A 13,909-nucleotide genomic window follows, 5' to 3' on the forward strand; every position below is an offset into this window, starting at 1 on the left:
CGACCTTGAGAACCACACTTCATATATTTGCTGTAATGTACTGGAGGGGAGTGGTCCAAGGCCTGTGAATCACAGTAAGGCACAGTGCCCTGCTAATGTTTGACATTGCTCATCGATGCCTTTACAAACTTTGATGCCAGACACTGAAAACAGAAAACAAAAAAAATAAAACAAACAATAAAAAGACCTTTGAAGTTTTGCAGGTCTCCCTAACTCGAACCGGCCTTCTTTGGATCTTTTTCGGCTCACTTGAATGTGCTCATGACATAAAAAACACATCTGTTTTCTTCACTGAATCGGTTCTGCATAAAGAACGGCCACACTAAAAAAAAAAAAAAAAAATTCTGAGGAATAAAAACCCATACTGTTTATGAGAATCCCTTACAATGTCACAAAAAATGTGCTGGAATGTTACCGGTATAAAGACACACGTTGCAATGTTACTTGAACAAGGTCATATTGATCCAAGAAATTAGCCGAGATGTGACAAGAACAGAAGAAGAAGTCGTAATGTTACGACAATTCAGTCGTATTGCTAATAGAGTAACGGTGTTAACTCTAGTAGACAATAAAATGCGGAAAAGGTGGTAATATTGCGGCGATGTCGCAATGTTAACAAAGTTGTCTTGTTATGAGAATGTGCTTATTATTTTGAGAAAAACAGTCACATCGTTACAAGAAAAAAGTCGTAATGATATCCGGGTCATTTTGATGCGTGTACATTTGTACTCGTAACATTGCAACTTTATTTTAAAAAAACGCAATTAACTATTTTCTTGTAATTACAACTTTGTTGTTGTGTTCTTAATAAAATTCTGACTGGGTTTTATTCCGATTTTTCTTTTCTTTTTAGTGGGTCTCCGTGACTCCTTTGTGGCTACGGAACAAATCACGGTAATTTTCTTTCTGCAGCGCAATTCTGCATAAAAATAAAGCTTGAAGAGGTGTCAAAGAAAAATTCTATTTTCACAACTACGGCGAACATAAATAAATTCCATTTCCACCGAATATGTAAACAAACTTAACATTTGGTGCAAAGTATTTGAATAGAAAGCTTTGATTCACATCAACTCCCGCGGGGCGTTTTCCAAGTGACTGCTGCCCCACTCGAGCGAGTCTTCGCCGCCTGAATTCTTTTCCACGCGTCGTCTCGTGTCGGCCAAGGTTTGAAATGCACGCGGTGAGGTTGCAGAGGGGGTGCTTTGCCGCGCTCGGCTTACAGTGCCCACTGAGCCTCTCCGCCAGACAAAATCCAAAAACAAGAAAACAGACGGCTTCCTCTGGGTCACAATCCTTCGAGACTTGTGTGGTTCTTTGTACTTTTTGGGCGGTCTCGGTCAGCTTCCAGCAAAAACAGGCTTTCATGATCCAGTGCAGACTCAATGTGGTTCTGATGGTTGGTTTCAAGCTACCAGTGAGCTCTCGTTACTTTATGATACTGCGTGTGTGTGTGTGGTTTTTTTTATTACGTGTATTAACTGAGGTAGCCTGAGGTGGTGCCAGAGAGACTTCAGCGGGGATGAAGGGAGCGCTGCTGCGTGTGCCGGAGCGATCCAAAAAGGACTCTGCGGATGTGGGAATATGTGTGTGGCCATTTCATTTCCTGCAATTTTCCATCTCGATCGCGCAAAACCTTGTCGTTTTTGTAACCGTTTGTGTGTGAGCGTGTGTATACATACACGTGGTGATGTCAAGGGAAGCTCCATGATCACAATTTATGTTTCCCTGAAAGTACGGAGCGGTATAACTCCTCGTCTAGTCGCACGTAGCGCCCTCTGCTGGAATCCAGGAAGTACAGTCTGTCCGACACCACCCGCGGGTCAAAGCCGTCTCGTCGAAGATCCGTTTTCTGGAACTTAAACGTTCCTGAGGGATGACAGGAAAACGCGTGAAAAATAATTCAAAACAAATGAGAATGGCCAAAAAATCTTTCAACATAGAATCAAATTGAAATTTGCTATGGCTCGGTTGAAAAATTGTATTTTAGTTGAATTATTTGCACGATATCCCGAGTTTCACGTCACTTCCATCAAAGAACGATTCTGCAATATTCTTGCCGACCGACGCGCACTCGACGGGAATCTCCAACGCGAGAGCTCTCTTACCAGTCTTGTTGACTTCTGGAAGAAAGCGGAGAAAAACCGGCCTGGCGTATGGCGGAAGAGCCTTGTCCAGATCCTTCACAAACTTCTCCAGGTCACAGGAGTGATTCGGATCGGCGATGGCCGCCATCCCGGCCTTCCCTTCCGCGCCTGCATACAGGGGAAACACGGGAAGATTATTCCGGCGAACTACTGGAGTCAACCGGATTATCTTTGAAATGGAGAAGACTAAATTTGGTTTATGATATTACTCTGATCTCATTTTGTCCAACTGCGTCGGCTGACAAATGCATTTTGAGTTGAGTATTTCACTTTTCGGCCCGGTAGTCCAGTGGTTAGCACGTCAGCTTCACAGTGCAGAGGTACCGGGTTCGATTCCAGCTCCGGCCTCCCTGTATGGAGTTTGCATGTTCTCCCCGGGCCTGCGTGGGTTTTCTCCGGGTGCTCCGGTTTCCTCCCACTTTCCAAAAACATGCATGGCAGGCTGATTGAACACTCTAAATTGTCCCTAGGTGTGAGTGTGAGTGCGAATGGTTGTTCGTTTCTGTGTGCCCTGTGATTGGCTGGCAACCGATTCAGGGTGTCCCCCGCCTACTGCCCGGAGACAGCTGGGATAGGCTCCAGCACCCCCCGCGACCCTAGTGAGGATCAAGCGGCTTGGAAGATGAATGAATGAATATTTCACTTTATTATTATTATTATTATTTTTTTTTACCAGGAACGTCCACCCCGTAGACCACGACGTCTTTCATATCCAGCAGCCTGCTGAGGGTCCCTTCCACCTCAGTGGTGGAGACGTTCTCTCCTTTCCAGCGGAACGTGTCTCCCGTCCTGTCCTTGAAGTACATGTGGCCGCACTCATCCATGATCAGCACGTCGCCTGGGGAGAAAAGCAAAACGGCCATTTCGTCAATCCCGTCAATATTTATGTACACGCGGTCCACGCTTACCAGATAGATAAGCGCTGTCCCCCTTCTTAAAGACACTATGAGCAATCTTCTTGCTGGTTGCGGATTGATTGACGTAACCATCAAATCTGCGGAGGGGGTCGTTCTGAATGATCCTGCCCACCAGCTGACCGGGCTCGCCTAAAACCGATGAACAGTTGGGAAAGTGAGGGGACCTCGCGGACGAGTGGTCGCCGGGATGCTTTCGTACATGGAGAAATAATAAAAGCCACTCACCGGGCTTACAAGGAATGCAGACGCCGTCGGGCCCTCGGATGAGCTCCATGGTCTCTTCGTCGACTCTGACTAGTCGGATGGGGTAGATGAAGGGTAGAATTTGGCTGTTGAAGCCGCACGCGCCCACCTGGAGGAGATTGCAACGTCAAATGGTGAGGAAAGTCATTCCGACGGAGCCAAAGGTACAAAAAGGCGACCCCCCACCCCTACCTTGTTGTCAAAGTTCCCCAAGCTGCAGTTGCACTCGGTCGCGCCATAGAATTCGGCGATCTGCGGAATGTTGTAGCGCGTCATGAATTCCTCCCATATGGACTGACGCAGGCCGTTACCGAGCGCCATGCGCACACGATGCCGTTTTTCCATGTCCCGAACGGGCTGGTTGAGCAGGTAGCGGCATATCTCGCCGATGTACTGCACGATCTGACGGACGAGGACGAGATGGAAAGCGACCGTTGGCTTAACGGCGGCGACGTCAACGTGACGAAGACAAAAGAAGTCGCTTGCGTGCTTTGCTTACGGTGCAGTTGTACTTGGCGCAGTCGTCCCAGAAACGGGAGGCGGAGAATTTCTTTCTGATGACGACACTCATGCCGTGGATGATACACTGGCCCACACCCACAATGTTACCTGTCGACAACTTTGTATGATTAAATTCAAAGTAAAATGAACCACATCGGGGTTCTATTTTAGTACGAAGCGCACATGTGCACGGGCCTGTGAACTGCGTATCTTGATTTGCGCGCGTCTCCTACGCTGAATTGAAAGGGAATCAGAGGATCCGTCTTCATTGGCTGGGAGGCAATTTGGCTGTGTTCACTCCCACAATGGCGCAAACCTCCCTTTTCTGACTGCGTTCATCTCCACAAATATCAAATGAAGGGTATACAGAATCCTGCTTACCTGCAGAGTGGTAGAGTGGAAGGCAGTCATACAAGACGTCATCTGGTGTCATCCTGAAGCCATAATACACCAGAGCGGCCATGCGGTAATACCTTTTGACCAGAAGAATGAGGTGAGTCAAGTCAAAACTACGTTTGTCGCATGACTCTGAACTGCATGACAGGCCCCGCGAATCAATCGCTTTGGAGCTTAGTGTCTTCGCAGCATGCTTGCTTCCTACCTGCTGTGCACGACAATGGCCGCTTTAGGCATCCCGGTGGTTCCTGACGTGTAGATGTAGAAGAGGCGATCTGGAAAACAAAGCAGTGGGATCGCAAATACGGCCAATTTGATCTGTTGTCGAAACGTGGGGTGTGTGTGTGTGGGGGGGGGGGGGGGGGGAATTTACATTTTTTGTCATCTGTCAATCACAAATGTGTGTACGCAACATAAAGACGCTCTGATCAAGGCCTAAACGTATTGATACTTTCGGACTCTTGCTTTTAAATCTGCCCAAATGACTTTTATTTACCAGGTATGAACGCGGGCGAAGGTCAGTCGTTTTATTGCCACTGCAGGTGCACCGTCGTCATCACTGATTACACGCGCAAAGATTACGTGAGCAGATGGGGAGTAAATGACAAGTACATTAGGATTGTGCGGATATAAAAAGACAATCAATGAGGTAGGCACAGCAACCAAAATACATGAAAGTTTTTTTTCCCCTGCAAGTGTAAATCTTTTCTCCCCCTTGGTGATAGATCGATGCTAATCGTTCGATTTTGCTGCTCCTGCTTTTCCTCCCCGTTTAGAAATGTATCTGTTCATTTAAGATCGTGCATATTTTCATGAACATTTTTTGTCATTAGAATTGCAATTGCAGGTGGAAGATTTCCCGTGATTTCTCGTGTTTCTTACCAGTGAAGCAGCGTTGCGGTCGACTGGGCAGATGCGAAGGGGCAGCGGCGAGCAGCGGCTCGAGGCACTCTGTACCCTGCGGTACCCGTTTGGGGTCCCATTCTCCGGAGCAAAACATCCGCACCGTCTTCCCCATTGAAACGTGGACCTCGGAGACAGCTGGAGGAAACAAGGCGCGATTATCATCTTTTTGAGAAAACACACCATGCGGTGCGATATAAGGCAGAATTTTCAAAAAAATAACCGATGATTGATTTTTATTTTTTCCGATTTCAAAAACAAGTTGCCCCCAACTGGCTCGAGCGTTCCCTTCGACTACCTTTTAAAATACATACAACCATGAAGAAAAGAATAGGTTGAGGATTCGTGCTGACATTGGCGCCTTCTTCATTTTAACGTTGGCCGGTCACCCAGAAAGCACCACGAGGCAGTAAACGATGAATTTATGAGCACGCTGCAATGCGGGGGCTGCAGTTTTTCACCTCTGATGTTTCAAAGCAATGGAGAGCAAAATGCTTCTTACCATCAGTCATCTCGGATCCAAAGACCACAGCTTTGGCATTGGAAATGCTGATGCAGTGCACCAAGGCCTCCAGTCTCAAATTGAAGTTGATGAGCGCCGCCTCCACGCCAACCTTGGCCATGCCAAGCCAGAGTCCCACATACTGGGACCTGTTCTCCATGAAAATGGCCACCACGTCGCCCTCCTGGGAAGGTGACGCCGCACAAAACCGAGTGAGAGTCAAAACCGCCCGGGAGATTGCAGAGAGGATTTTTTTTTTTTTTTAGATTTGGTTTACTTTGAAGCCACGCTGCAGCAGCAGATTGCCCACTTGGTTGGAGTACTCGTCCAACTGCCGGAAGGTCCACGTCTCGCCGGTGCCCTCAAAGATCAGCGCCGTTTTGTCCGCGTGACGGCGTACCGTCTCGGCAAAGATGGCGGGAATGGTGTTCTTCTCCCGCAGGTGACGTTTGACGTTCATCTTGACTCGTAACAGCACCGCTGCCGCGCTGGGGAAAAAAAACAAACAAAAAAACAACAACAGTGAGTACTGATTTGACACAGAAATGCTGGGGTGGGGGGTTAGATGACCATAATACCTCCCACTGGACAACCTACAGATGTTCATATTATAAAAAGTACTGTGAAAAAAAATGATGTAACTACTTCCTACTAGGCGGCCCGGTAGTCCAGTGGTTAGCACGTTGGTTTCACAGTGCGGAGGTACCGGGTTTGATTCCAGCTCCGGCCTCCCTGTGTGGAGTTTGCATGTTCTGCCCGGGCCTGCGTGGGTTTTCTCCGGGTGCTCCGGTTTCCTCCCACATTCCAAAAATATGCATGGCAGGCTGATTGAACACTCTAAATTGTCCCTAGGTGTGAGTGTGAGTGCGGATGGTTGTTCGTTTCTGTGTGCCCTGCGATTGGCTGGCAACCGATTCAGGGTGTCCCCCGCCTACTGCCCGAAGACAGCTGGGATAGGCTCCAGCACCCCCAGTGAGGATCAAGCGGCTCGGAAGATGAATGAATGAATTAAAAAAATAGAAGCAGGCATTCATGACAAATCCTGTTTAATTTTGTTATTAAGGCCACACTGTTGTTATTTCAGGGCTTTTGGAGAGGGGGAAGGGGTCTGTCTCCCGACAAGTAAAATTGAATATTTGTGTCAAATCAGCCTGGAAGTGAAAACAAAAATACACCATTGCGAAAAGGTCAAACCCGACCATTTCCAATTCTCTCCGTTTCAAACACAAAGGTCATGCGTTACCAACGATAGTGACGGTAATGACGCCTGCCATAAAAGGCGATAGCAGAGGGACCGACTTGGTCCGAGGAGCAAAATGGAATCGTTGTGTTTGATATTTCACGTACGGAGCAAAGGTGGTGCAAAGAATCAGATAATGGACGGAGTGCCGTTTATTTACTGCGACCATCAGCAAAAAAAAACTCTTTGGCTACACCACGTGTGTAATATCTGCAACTTGAATAAGTAATACATTCAGCGTTATTTAACATGAGGGAGGAGTTCTATTACTCATATTACATTTACTTCGACTGACACTGCTCGAGAGGGATGATAGTGATTTTAATATTCGATTTTTGTTAGATTACGCCTCCACCCTTTTTTTTTTTAAACAATCTTTTACCCTGCCCTGGTGTAACACTTGAAATATCACACCCGTGGATCAATAAAGGATAATCATATCTTATCTTATGTACACCACGGCTTTCTGCAAGCATAATAATAAATACCTCTCTGACAGTATCAGTCAAGACCGGGCATTACTTTGATACAACTTTTTTCCTGGATCCCGACACATTCTCCATTTTATCGGCACGACTTTAACCATTTCGTGCACTCTGTAATCTGATAACATGATAAAATGTCCAGTGTAGTAAACGCTGTCCCTGAAAGGGTTAAAAAAAACATTTAATTCCTTCCGCTTAATTACAGCTGCTTAGTTCGGCCTTTCATCTTTCCCAAAGTGGCGTGATTGACGACAACAGCGAATATAGCATTAGGGAAGAATGCCATTTTTTAGCATTTTTTTTTAAATCTCACGCTCATAACGCACATGAAAGGAAATTCTTGAATCCGATTTCTCACGGCCACTTGAATGAACACGTCACGGGACTTCTCCCAAAACTTACTGCAAGTCTCTGCCGATTGTTTTGACGAAAATCCGTAGGAAGCGCCATCCTCCGCTACCCAGGTAGAAGATCAGGACGGCTGGCAGGACCTGGAACCAAGGCAGGCCCATCAACAGTCTCAAGACCAAGAGCAGGGCCGTGCAGCACGCCAAACGCAGCATCCTGCAACAACACGTCAAGGCTATGACAAGGATCTCGGGGCAAACAACCCTGGGAGAAGAAAGGTTACATGAGAGATAAGGCCGTTTATTGTCGTGCATTGGAGAAAAACACACACGCACACATCCAACATCCTAAAACAATGACTCGGCAAAGGCTGGTTTGAAATCTGACTCTCTAATTTTTGCGGGCAGAGGAAATAAGCCTCGAAAGTCACACAAGAATTTGAGGCAGAGGAAAAAGTGGAGCAGCTGCAGTAACATGAAAATGGAAATATCTAGAAGATAGCATAGCAAATTATTATTTTCTCATATGATGAAGTTGACGAGAGGTCAGATGACACAACTTTTTTTTTTCCATGACTGTCGCTGTGTCAGATGACCTGCCGTGATGTCATCATCAATTCGTTCTTGGCTACACTACAAGTATGCCAAAGATCAGACACTGACAATAATAATGATAATTGTATTATTATTATTATTATTGAAATCACGGCAAGGCATGGGATGTTGGACCGCAAAGTTCCAGCTGTTATATATACAGTATATGTTGTCATTTTAAGCGGTGAATCTCCACCCAGTTGTGATAGAGTCAAGCCAAGGCCTGCCGTGACCACAACGCCACCACCGGTTCCTCTTTCTGGATGGTCCATTTTAACAGAACAGTCATATTTTCCCCAGCGTTTCCCTTCTGTTCACGCCCCCTCTCCTGATTGTTTGCAAAGTTTTCCAGTTCCAGTTTTGTTGGAGCTCATCTACTGGTCATTGGGGAGGTAAAACTTTAGGTGGGGATGGTAGCCGTCTCCCCCCTTGTCAACCTGTAAAACTGCCTATGCTGCTTGTTGGAGGTCACGGGTGTGTCATGACAGCTGCCAAGGTGTCCGGTGACACCTCGGGATGAAGTTAAGATTTCATGATGCAGTCATGAAACAATAGAAAATAGCCAGCGGCGGATCTGTTATCTTGCATAGTGGAAGGGTGCATTCTTGTGATATTAGTCAGAGAGCGAGAGCGACTGCACAGAAAAGCATTCTGCCTTCCCCCTTCCTTCTAAAACACATTAAGCGTTCGATGCGCGTCGTGAGGTAAGCAGTCTCCGACTGGCTGCTGGTTCACCCGGAAATTCAAAAGGACGTGTAGCATCGTATTGCGGTTGTGGGGATGGCACCGTGTTGCCATGTGCGCTTTGACACAGGGCCCCGAGAGACCGAGTGAACGGTGAGGACCGGCCTGAAGGCGGTGCCATGCGCAATTTAAACGCAACGGGTACGGTTGGGTGGATGCTTGAAGCTGAGGTGCGTTTGTAAAAACACGAAAAGATACGGCGGATGTGCCTTTCACCGGCAGAGCTGTAGTGAAGCGGCCGAATGAGATCTCAGTCAAATGGATTTAGCGCACAAGGTTGCCAGAGGACAAGCACACGGTCATCATCGGCGTCAACCTTTTGTTAGACGCACGCGTACACACACAGACAAAAACGTCCCCTCACCTGGCACGCTCACAGCACGTAACGTGCAAAAGAAGAAATCCCAGACGCGAAGATCCTTGATCGGCTTACAGGCCAGCCTGCTGGTCGCCTCCTCTCCGCCTCGCACACGACCGTTTCGGCTCGGCTTGATCGCGGCGCTAGGAGACGCACGGAGACGGATACGAGTAACGGGGATCGCCTTCCCTCTTGTCGTTGTTAATTCCAGAGCGCCTCCGCTGCGTCTGGCCTGGCTGAGCGTCTCGACTTTGACCCGGCGAGCATCATCCGTCCATTATGCCGATCCGCGATATGATTTCTAGCTTCATTGTGACTGATGAAGCCGTAATTCAAATGACCTTATCGTTTTCTCAGCAAGCCCCCGCCCACCGCCGGCAGTTTGCTTGAGCACAGGGGGACCATGCGGTGATTGACAGGGACCATGACCAATCGAGGCCTTCTATTTATAAAACGTCACAACTGGGAGGGGAGGTAGATTGACGGGAAGGAAAATGCGGCCTGCCGCCGCCCGCTGCTGCCGCTTCTATTCGTCGACACACAACATTCGTGTACCCGGTAGTGAAAAAGGCCGAGATGCGGAACTGTGACGAGGATTCACAAGCACTGCCAACTGCGCATGCGTCCCAATCCCTGCGCTCACCAATGCGCGTGTGTGGACTCCGAATTTAAAAGAAAATTCTCTTTCTTGAGCCAGATATAGTCCTTAAAATTCTTCTTGAGGGTTACTGACTAACAAGGGAACAAGTTCAACATTCCTTATTATTAATATGAATCAACATTTAATTTAAACTCGTTTACCATTTCCATAACTTCAATACAGCATAATGAAAAGTGTCACTTATGGCTCTCTATTTAAAATCCTCCCCGCTGACACTGACAGCAGTACAAAGGCGACTGGCAATAGCATGCGGCTGTTTTTGTCAGCTATGCACATTTTCATGTTACTGTGAACTGAAACTATAATTTGTATATTTGTTTTGCTATTTTATTGCTCAATTCAGTGTGCACAAGCACAGCCAAACGAAATACTGAAAAGTGTGTTCAGTCAAACAAACTAAAAAGAATATATAGATGTTACTTTGTGGATTTTTTTAGAAGTACTGTCAACCGAAAGCGGCTGAATTGTGGGATGCTGTTAATTGAATATTCTAACAAACGGTCAGTCAGAGTAAAACCTGTAAGACACACCGCTTTAACACGTTTTAAAATAATATTTTTTTCCCCTCAAATAATAAACATGGCAGAGAAGTAACCGTTCAAACATTTTCAAGAGTTATTTTTACTGTCAGTCCTCCAGTTCCAGACCAAAGTGGCTGTAGAGGTCTCGTGTGGTGGTCCCGCGTAGAGCAGCTGCAGGAAACAGAAAAGGAGGAGGAGTTAAACCTGCCTTTGACTCATGGCAGGGTAGCCCCCCCCCCCACCCCCTCCCAGGGCTGCCCCCCTCCCTCCTTCAAACCCTCTTGTCTTCTTTTTAAAACAAACTACAAAACACTAAGCAGGCCGATGTCTCGGCTGTTCAACAACCGGTGCTCGACAATGCTCCTGAAAACTTGTCCATGTCCAATTTTGTTTTGACAATTGAAAGCAAATGTAGCAACATACCCAGGTATGCTTGATTTAGATCAATTTGAATATGGTCTTTTATACTTTGCCTACAATCAGGCAATCTAACTAAAGTGATGTACACATTATAAATTCCATTCATCCATTTCAAACCAAACTTAATTTGTGCCACAAGATTTTCTGTTCTTATAAACTATATTAATCATTAGGCTAAGTAAAAGGACTGGGTACAGATCTCTAACTCCAGTTTGAGATATCTACAATTTGATTCTGACGAGTCATGATTCCAGTTTAAGATAACTTCAATTCACCTGAATTAAAAACAGCTCCATGTCCCTTTAGAGACCAATCAGAATCCAATTGTAGCTATCTCAAACGGGTATTACAGTTCACTACTATTCTGTTGCAGATATCGTTAATTCACCGGCATTGAACCCCAGGGGTTGGTTGAATCAGCTTCAAGGGTCCAAGAGATGTACAAAGTGGTGGCTGACAGATGAACACGGCACGAGACAAAGTGACAGTTGTCCCCGGGGAGTACGACAGAGCATCTCCCCACGTCACCATTCTCTCGCTACACACTGCCCAACCACGTCCGACCCCAGACTGACGCCGTATAGCGCGTCAAACTTCGTGGCCGAGCGCGGGTTCTTTGTGAAAGCGTGTGTTGAAAAGGAGCGAGCGAGGTCAGAAGGGAGGAGGTTTCTGGGTGTTTGAATGTGTGTAAATGATGAACAGAGATGGTGATTGTGCCCATGTGTCGTAAATGACGGCCATTGTGCTGGAGGGGAAGTACCGGTACTACCTCTGTTTACAAAGGAATCATTACTGTATTGACGTGACTAGATTGTACTGTGCTGTGGGAGAAACGAGCTTTTGGAAAACAAATATTGTAGTGTGTCATGATAGACGTGGGAAATAAATAAATGTGTGAAATTGAAAATATAACAAGCGCAGCAGTCACCTTGACATGTGTATATACGCAAAAGTGGTTAAAAAGTCTCCCACCATGATACACACTAGTTGTGATTCATTCAAACTTGACTGTACATGATCGTTTTTCATACCTATTCTGCCCAGGAGAGACTGACCAATGTCCTTGATGTCATTGTATTCATGAAGCATATCAATATGACAGTCCAGCTCTTCCACTTTGTATCCCCTAGAGAAACACAGTTTTATTTTATCAGAATGAAGACTTGAAAATGGATTTCATGATCTTATCTTTCCCTTGAAATAAATACTGAAATAAGATGCTTGTATTCCAGGCTCACTTCATTTTAGAGGAACAAAAGCAGCTGTACTCACTGGAACTCCAGCTGTGCAATCTCAGCATCCAGCTGCATTCTCCTCCTCTCCAGCTCCGCCACCTCTTCTTCAGGACACACTTTAGAAGGCTTGTTTATTTGACCCTGTGTTGCAAAAAAATAAAAATAATAAAAAAACAAAAAAACATCATATTGGAGATATGTGTTTGGATTTGAGGTGGGTACTTACCGGTGATTTGAAGTTGGAGTTTACTTTCTTCAACTTTGATAAAGGAGTTCTACAAGGATAATTTTTTTAGGGAGGGCATAATTAAGACTGGAGATTCAAATACGGCGACAAGTAAGATAAAAGACAAATAATTGTCTTGGTAAAATGAATGCATATCCAAACATCCATCCATCTATTTTCCACAGTGCTTGCCTTACGGTCGCTTGTAAAGTTGAACTGAATTTAGCGGGAAAGCAAAAACGTTTTAGCGACTATTACATATTGTCTCAGAAAATACAACATATAGAGATCATGTGTAATTGATTCAGCTTAGAAAATAAAATGGCAGTCATTGTAATATAGGGGAAGGTTGAGCTAAACATCAAGCGAAAGTCAATAAAATAGACCTTTTCAACTGTGCTCTTTCTAGATCATTCCCTTCTGGTGTCGAAATTAGGCTAGTTGATTTATTTTGTTCCCAGATATCTTCAGACGATTGCTGTGAATTCATATTTGCACTGACGTTACGATAGTTTCTTTGGTGACGATTGAAATGAAACGAACAGGAAGTTGTGGTCACACTGAAAGTGATTGGTTGTGAAAACGTAAGAGGCGGTGCTTTGGTGACAAGAAACTACGGTGGCCGATAAAAGGAAAAGTTTATATTATCGAAATGAAGCCTAGTCGCAGATGTTTTATTCTTTATACACTCACGTGACTTGTAAACGAGCAACGTTGGGTTGGTGCCCACTCAGTGACACTGTGGATGTGAATGGTTATTCGTCTCTACATGACCGGTTCAAGGTTTAGTCCGCTTGTCGCCCGAAGTAAGCTGGGATAGGCTCCAGAACCCCTGTTCAGGAATGAGGCATTGTTTAAATATAAATGAATAAACTTGCAAGAAGCATTGTTTGGGCGGAAAAAATAGATGACTACTGACGTTGAATTAAAAAGCCATTTTTTATGCAACCGCCAGATGGCAATGAACTACCACTTAATATCCCTCTGATCCTTGAATCCATCTCCCCTTGCCTTCTTCAGCGCTGTCTTCAATTTAAAAAAAAAGTGGCATTATCGGGGAGTGACACTTTGACATATTCAAGTGTTAATATACACCCAGGCCTCTCTGGAGATCTCATGCTGCAGGGCTGCGTCCCAGACTGATTCACAGCCACCACCGCTTTAAATCGACAAAGTAAATCACCGGTGGTGGATTAACAAAGCAAAAGGTCAAGCACTGTATGAAACATGCGCGCGCAGCAGCTAAGACTTTTACGACACATTTCAGGAGGCTGGAGATGTTCACTACGGTTCAGTGGGTACGTGGAGAAAGAGAAACACGGTGAAAGATTTCGCTTTTAAAACATAAAGAGGATAGACTTCCCAGAGCGAGAGGGGGGAAAAAATGGAGAAAACGTGCCGCTTCTGGCAACGGAGGACATAAAATCAAGTCCGTTCAGTTTTATGTCCTAAGGATTCATTGCTTATTTATC

The 13,909-nt window shown here is 45.6% G+C and overlaps 2 protein-coding genes and 1 long non-coding RNA gene across 5 annotated transcripts; 1 reads left to right on the top strand and 2 right to left on the bottom strand.

Annotated features, from left to right (window-relative positions):
* Positions 1-857: 857 nt before the first annotated feature.
* slc27a4 (solute carrier family 27 member 4) lies at positions 858-9,989 on the bottom strand. 2 transcript variants are annotated; one of them, XM_052051553.1, is made up of 15 exons: positions 9,381-9,989; positions 7,734-7,895; positions 5,884-6,094; positions 5,607-5,790; positions 5,084-5,242; positions 4,407-4,476; positions 4,187-4,278; positions 3,804-3,913; positions 3,497-3,706; positions 3,287-3,413; positions 3,053-3,190; positions 2,818-2,982; positions 2,106-2,252; positions 1,680-1,866; positions 858-1,565 (listed from the first exon to the last, which is right to left on the bottom strand). In XM_052051553.1, exons 2-14 carry the CDS (start codon positions 7,892-7,894, stop codon positions 1,709-1,711), a joined length of 1,932 nt encoding a protein of 643 aa, XP_051907513.1. In that variant the 5' UTR covers position 7,895; positions 9,381-9,989; the 3' UTR covers positions 858-1,565; positions 1,680-1,708. The 2 variants fall into 2 exon arrangements, with proteins under 2 accessions (XP_051907513.1, XP_051907512.1); XM_052051552.1 differs by having other exon boundaries at positions 858-1,866.
* On the top strand, positions 8,897-12,192 carry LOC127591555 (uncharacterized). The gene is made up of 2 exons (XR_007959904.1): positions 8,897-8,976; positions 11,350-12,192. It is a non-coding gene; the product is annotated as an uncharacterized LOC127591555 (long non-coding RNA).
* On the bottom strand, positions 10,601-13,002 carry swi5 (SWI5 homologous recombination repair protein). Of its 2 annotated transcripts, none has more exons than XM_052051743.1 (5): positions 12,824-13,002; positions 12,438-12,486; positions 12,249-12,337; positions 12,008-12,102; positions 10,601-10,727 (listed from the first exon to the last, which is right to left on the bottom strand). In XM_052051743.1, the coding sequence occupies exons 1-5, from the start codon at positions 12,925-12,927 to the stop codon at positions 10,663-10,665; spliced, it is 402 nt and encodes a 133-aa protein (XP_051907703.1). In that variant the 5' UTR covers positions 12,928-13,002; the 3' UTR covers positions 10,601-10,662. The 2 variants fall into 2 exon arrangements, with proteins under 2 accessions (XP_051907703.1, XP_051907702.1); XM_052051742.1 differs by having other exon boundaries at positions 12,249-12,352; positions 12,824-13,000.
* Positions 13,003-13,909: the final 907 nt, after the last annotated feature.

This window comes from Hippocampus zosterae, chromosome 18 (genome assembly GCF_025434085.1).
Source record: "Hippocampus zosterae strain Florida chromosome 18, ASM2543408v3, whole genome shotgun sequence".
NCBI lineage: Eukaryota > Metazoa > Chordata > Actinopteri > Syngnathiformes > Syngnathidae > Hippocampus > Hippocampus zosterae.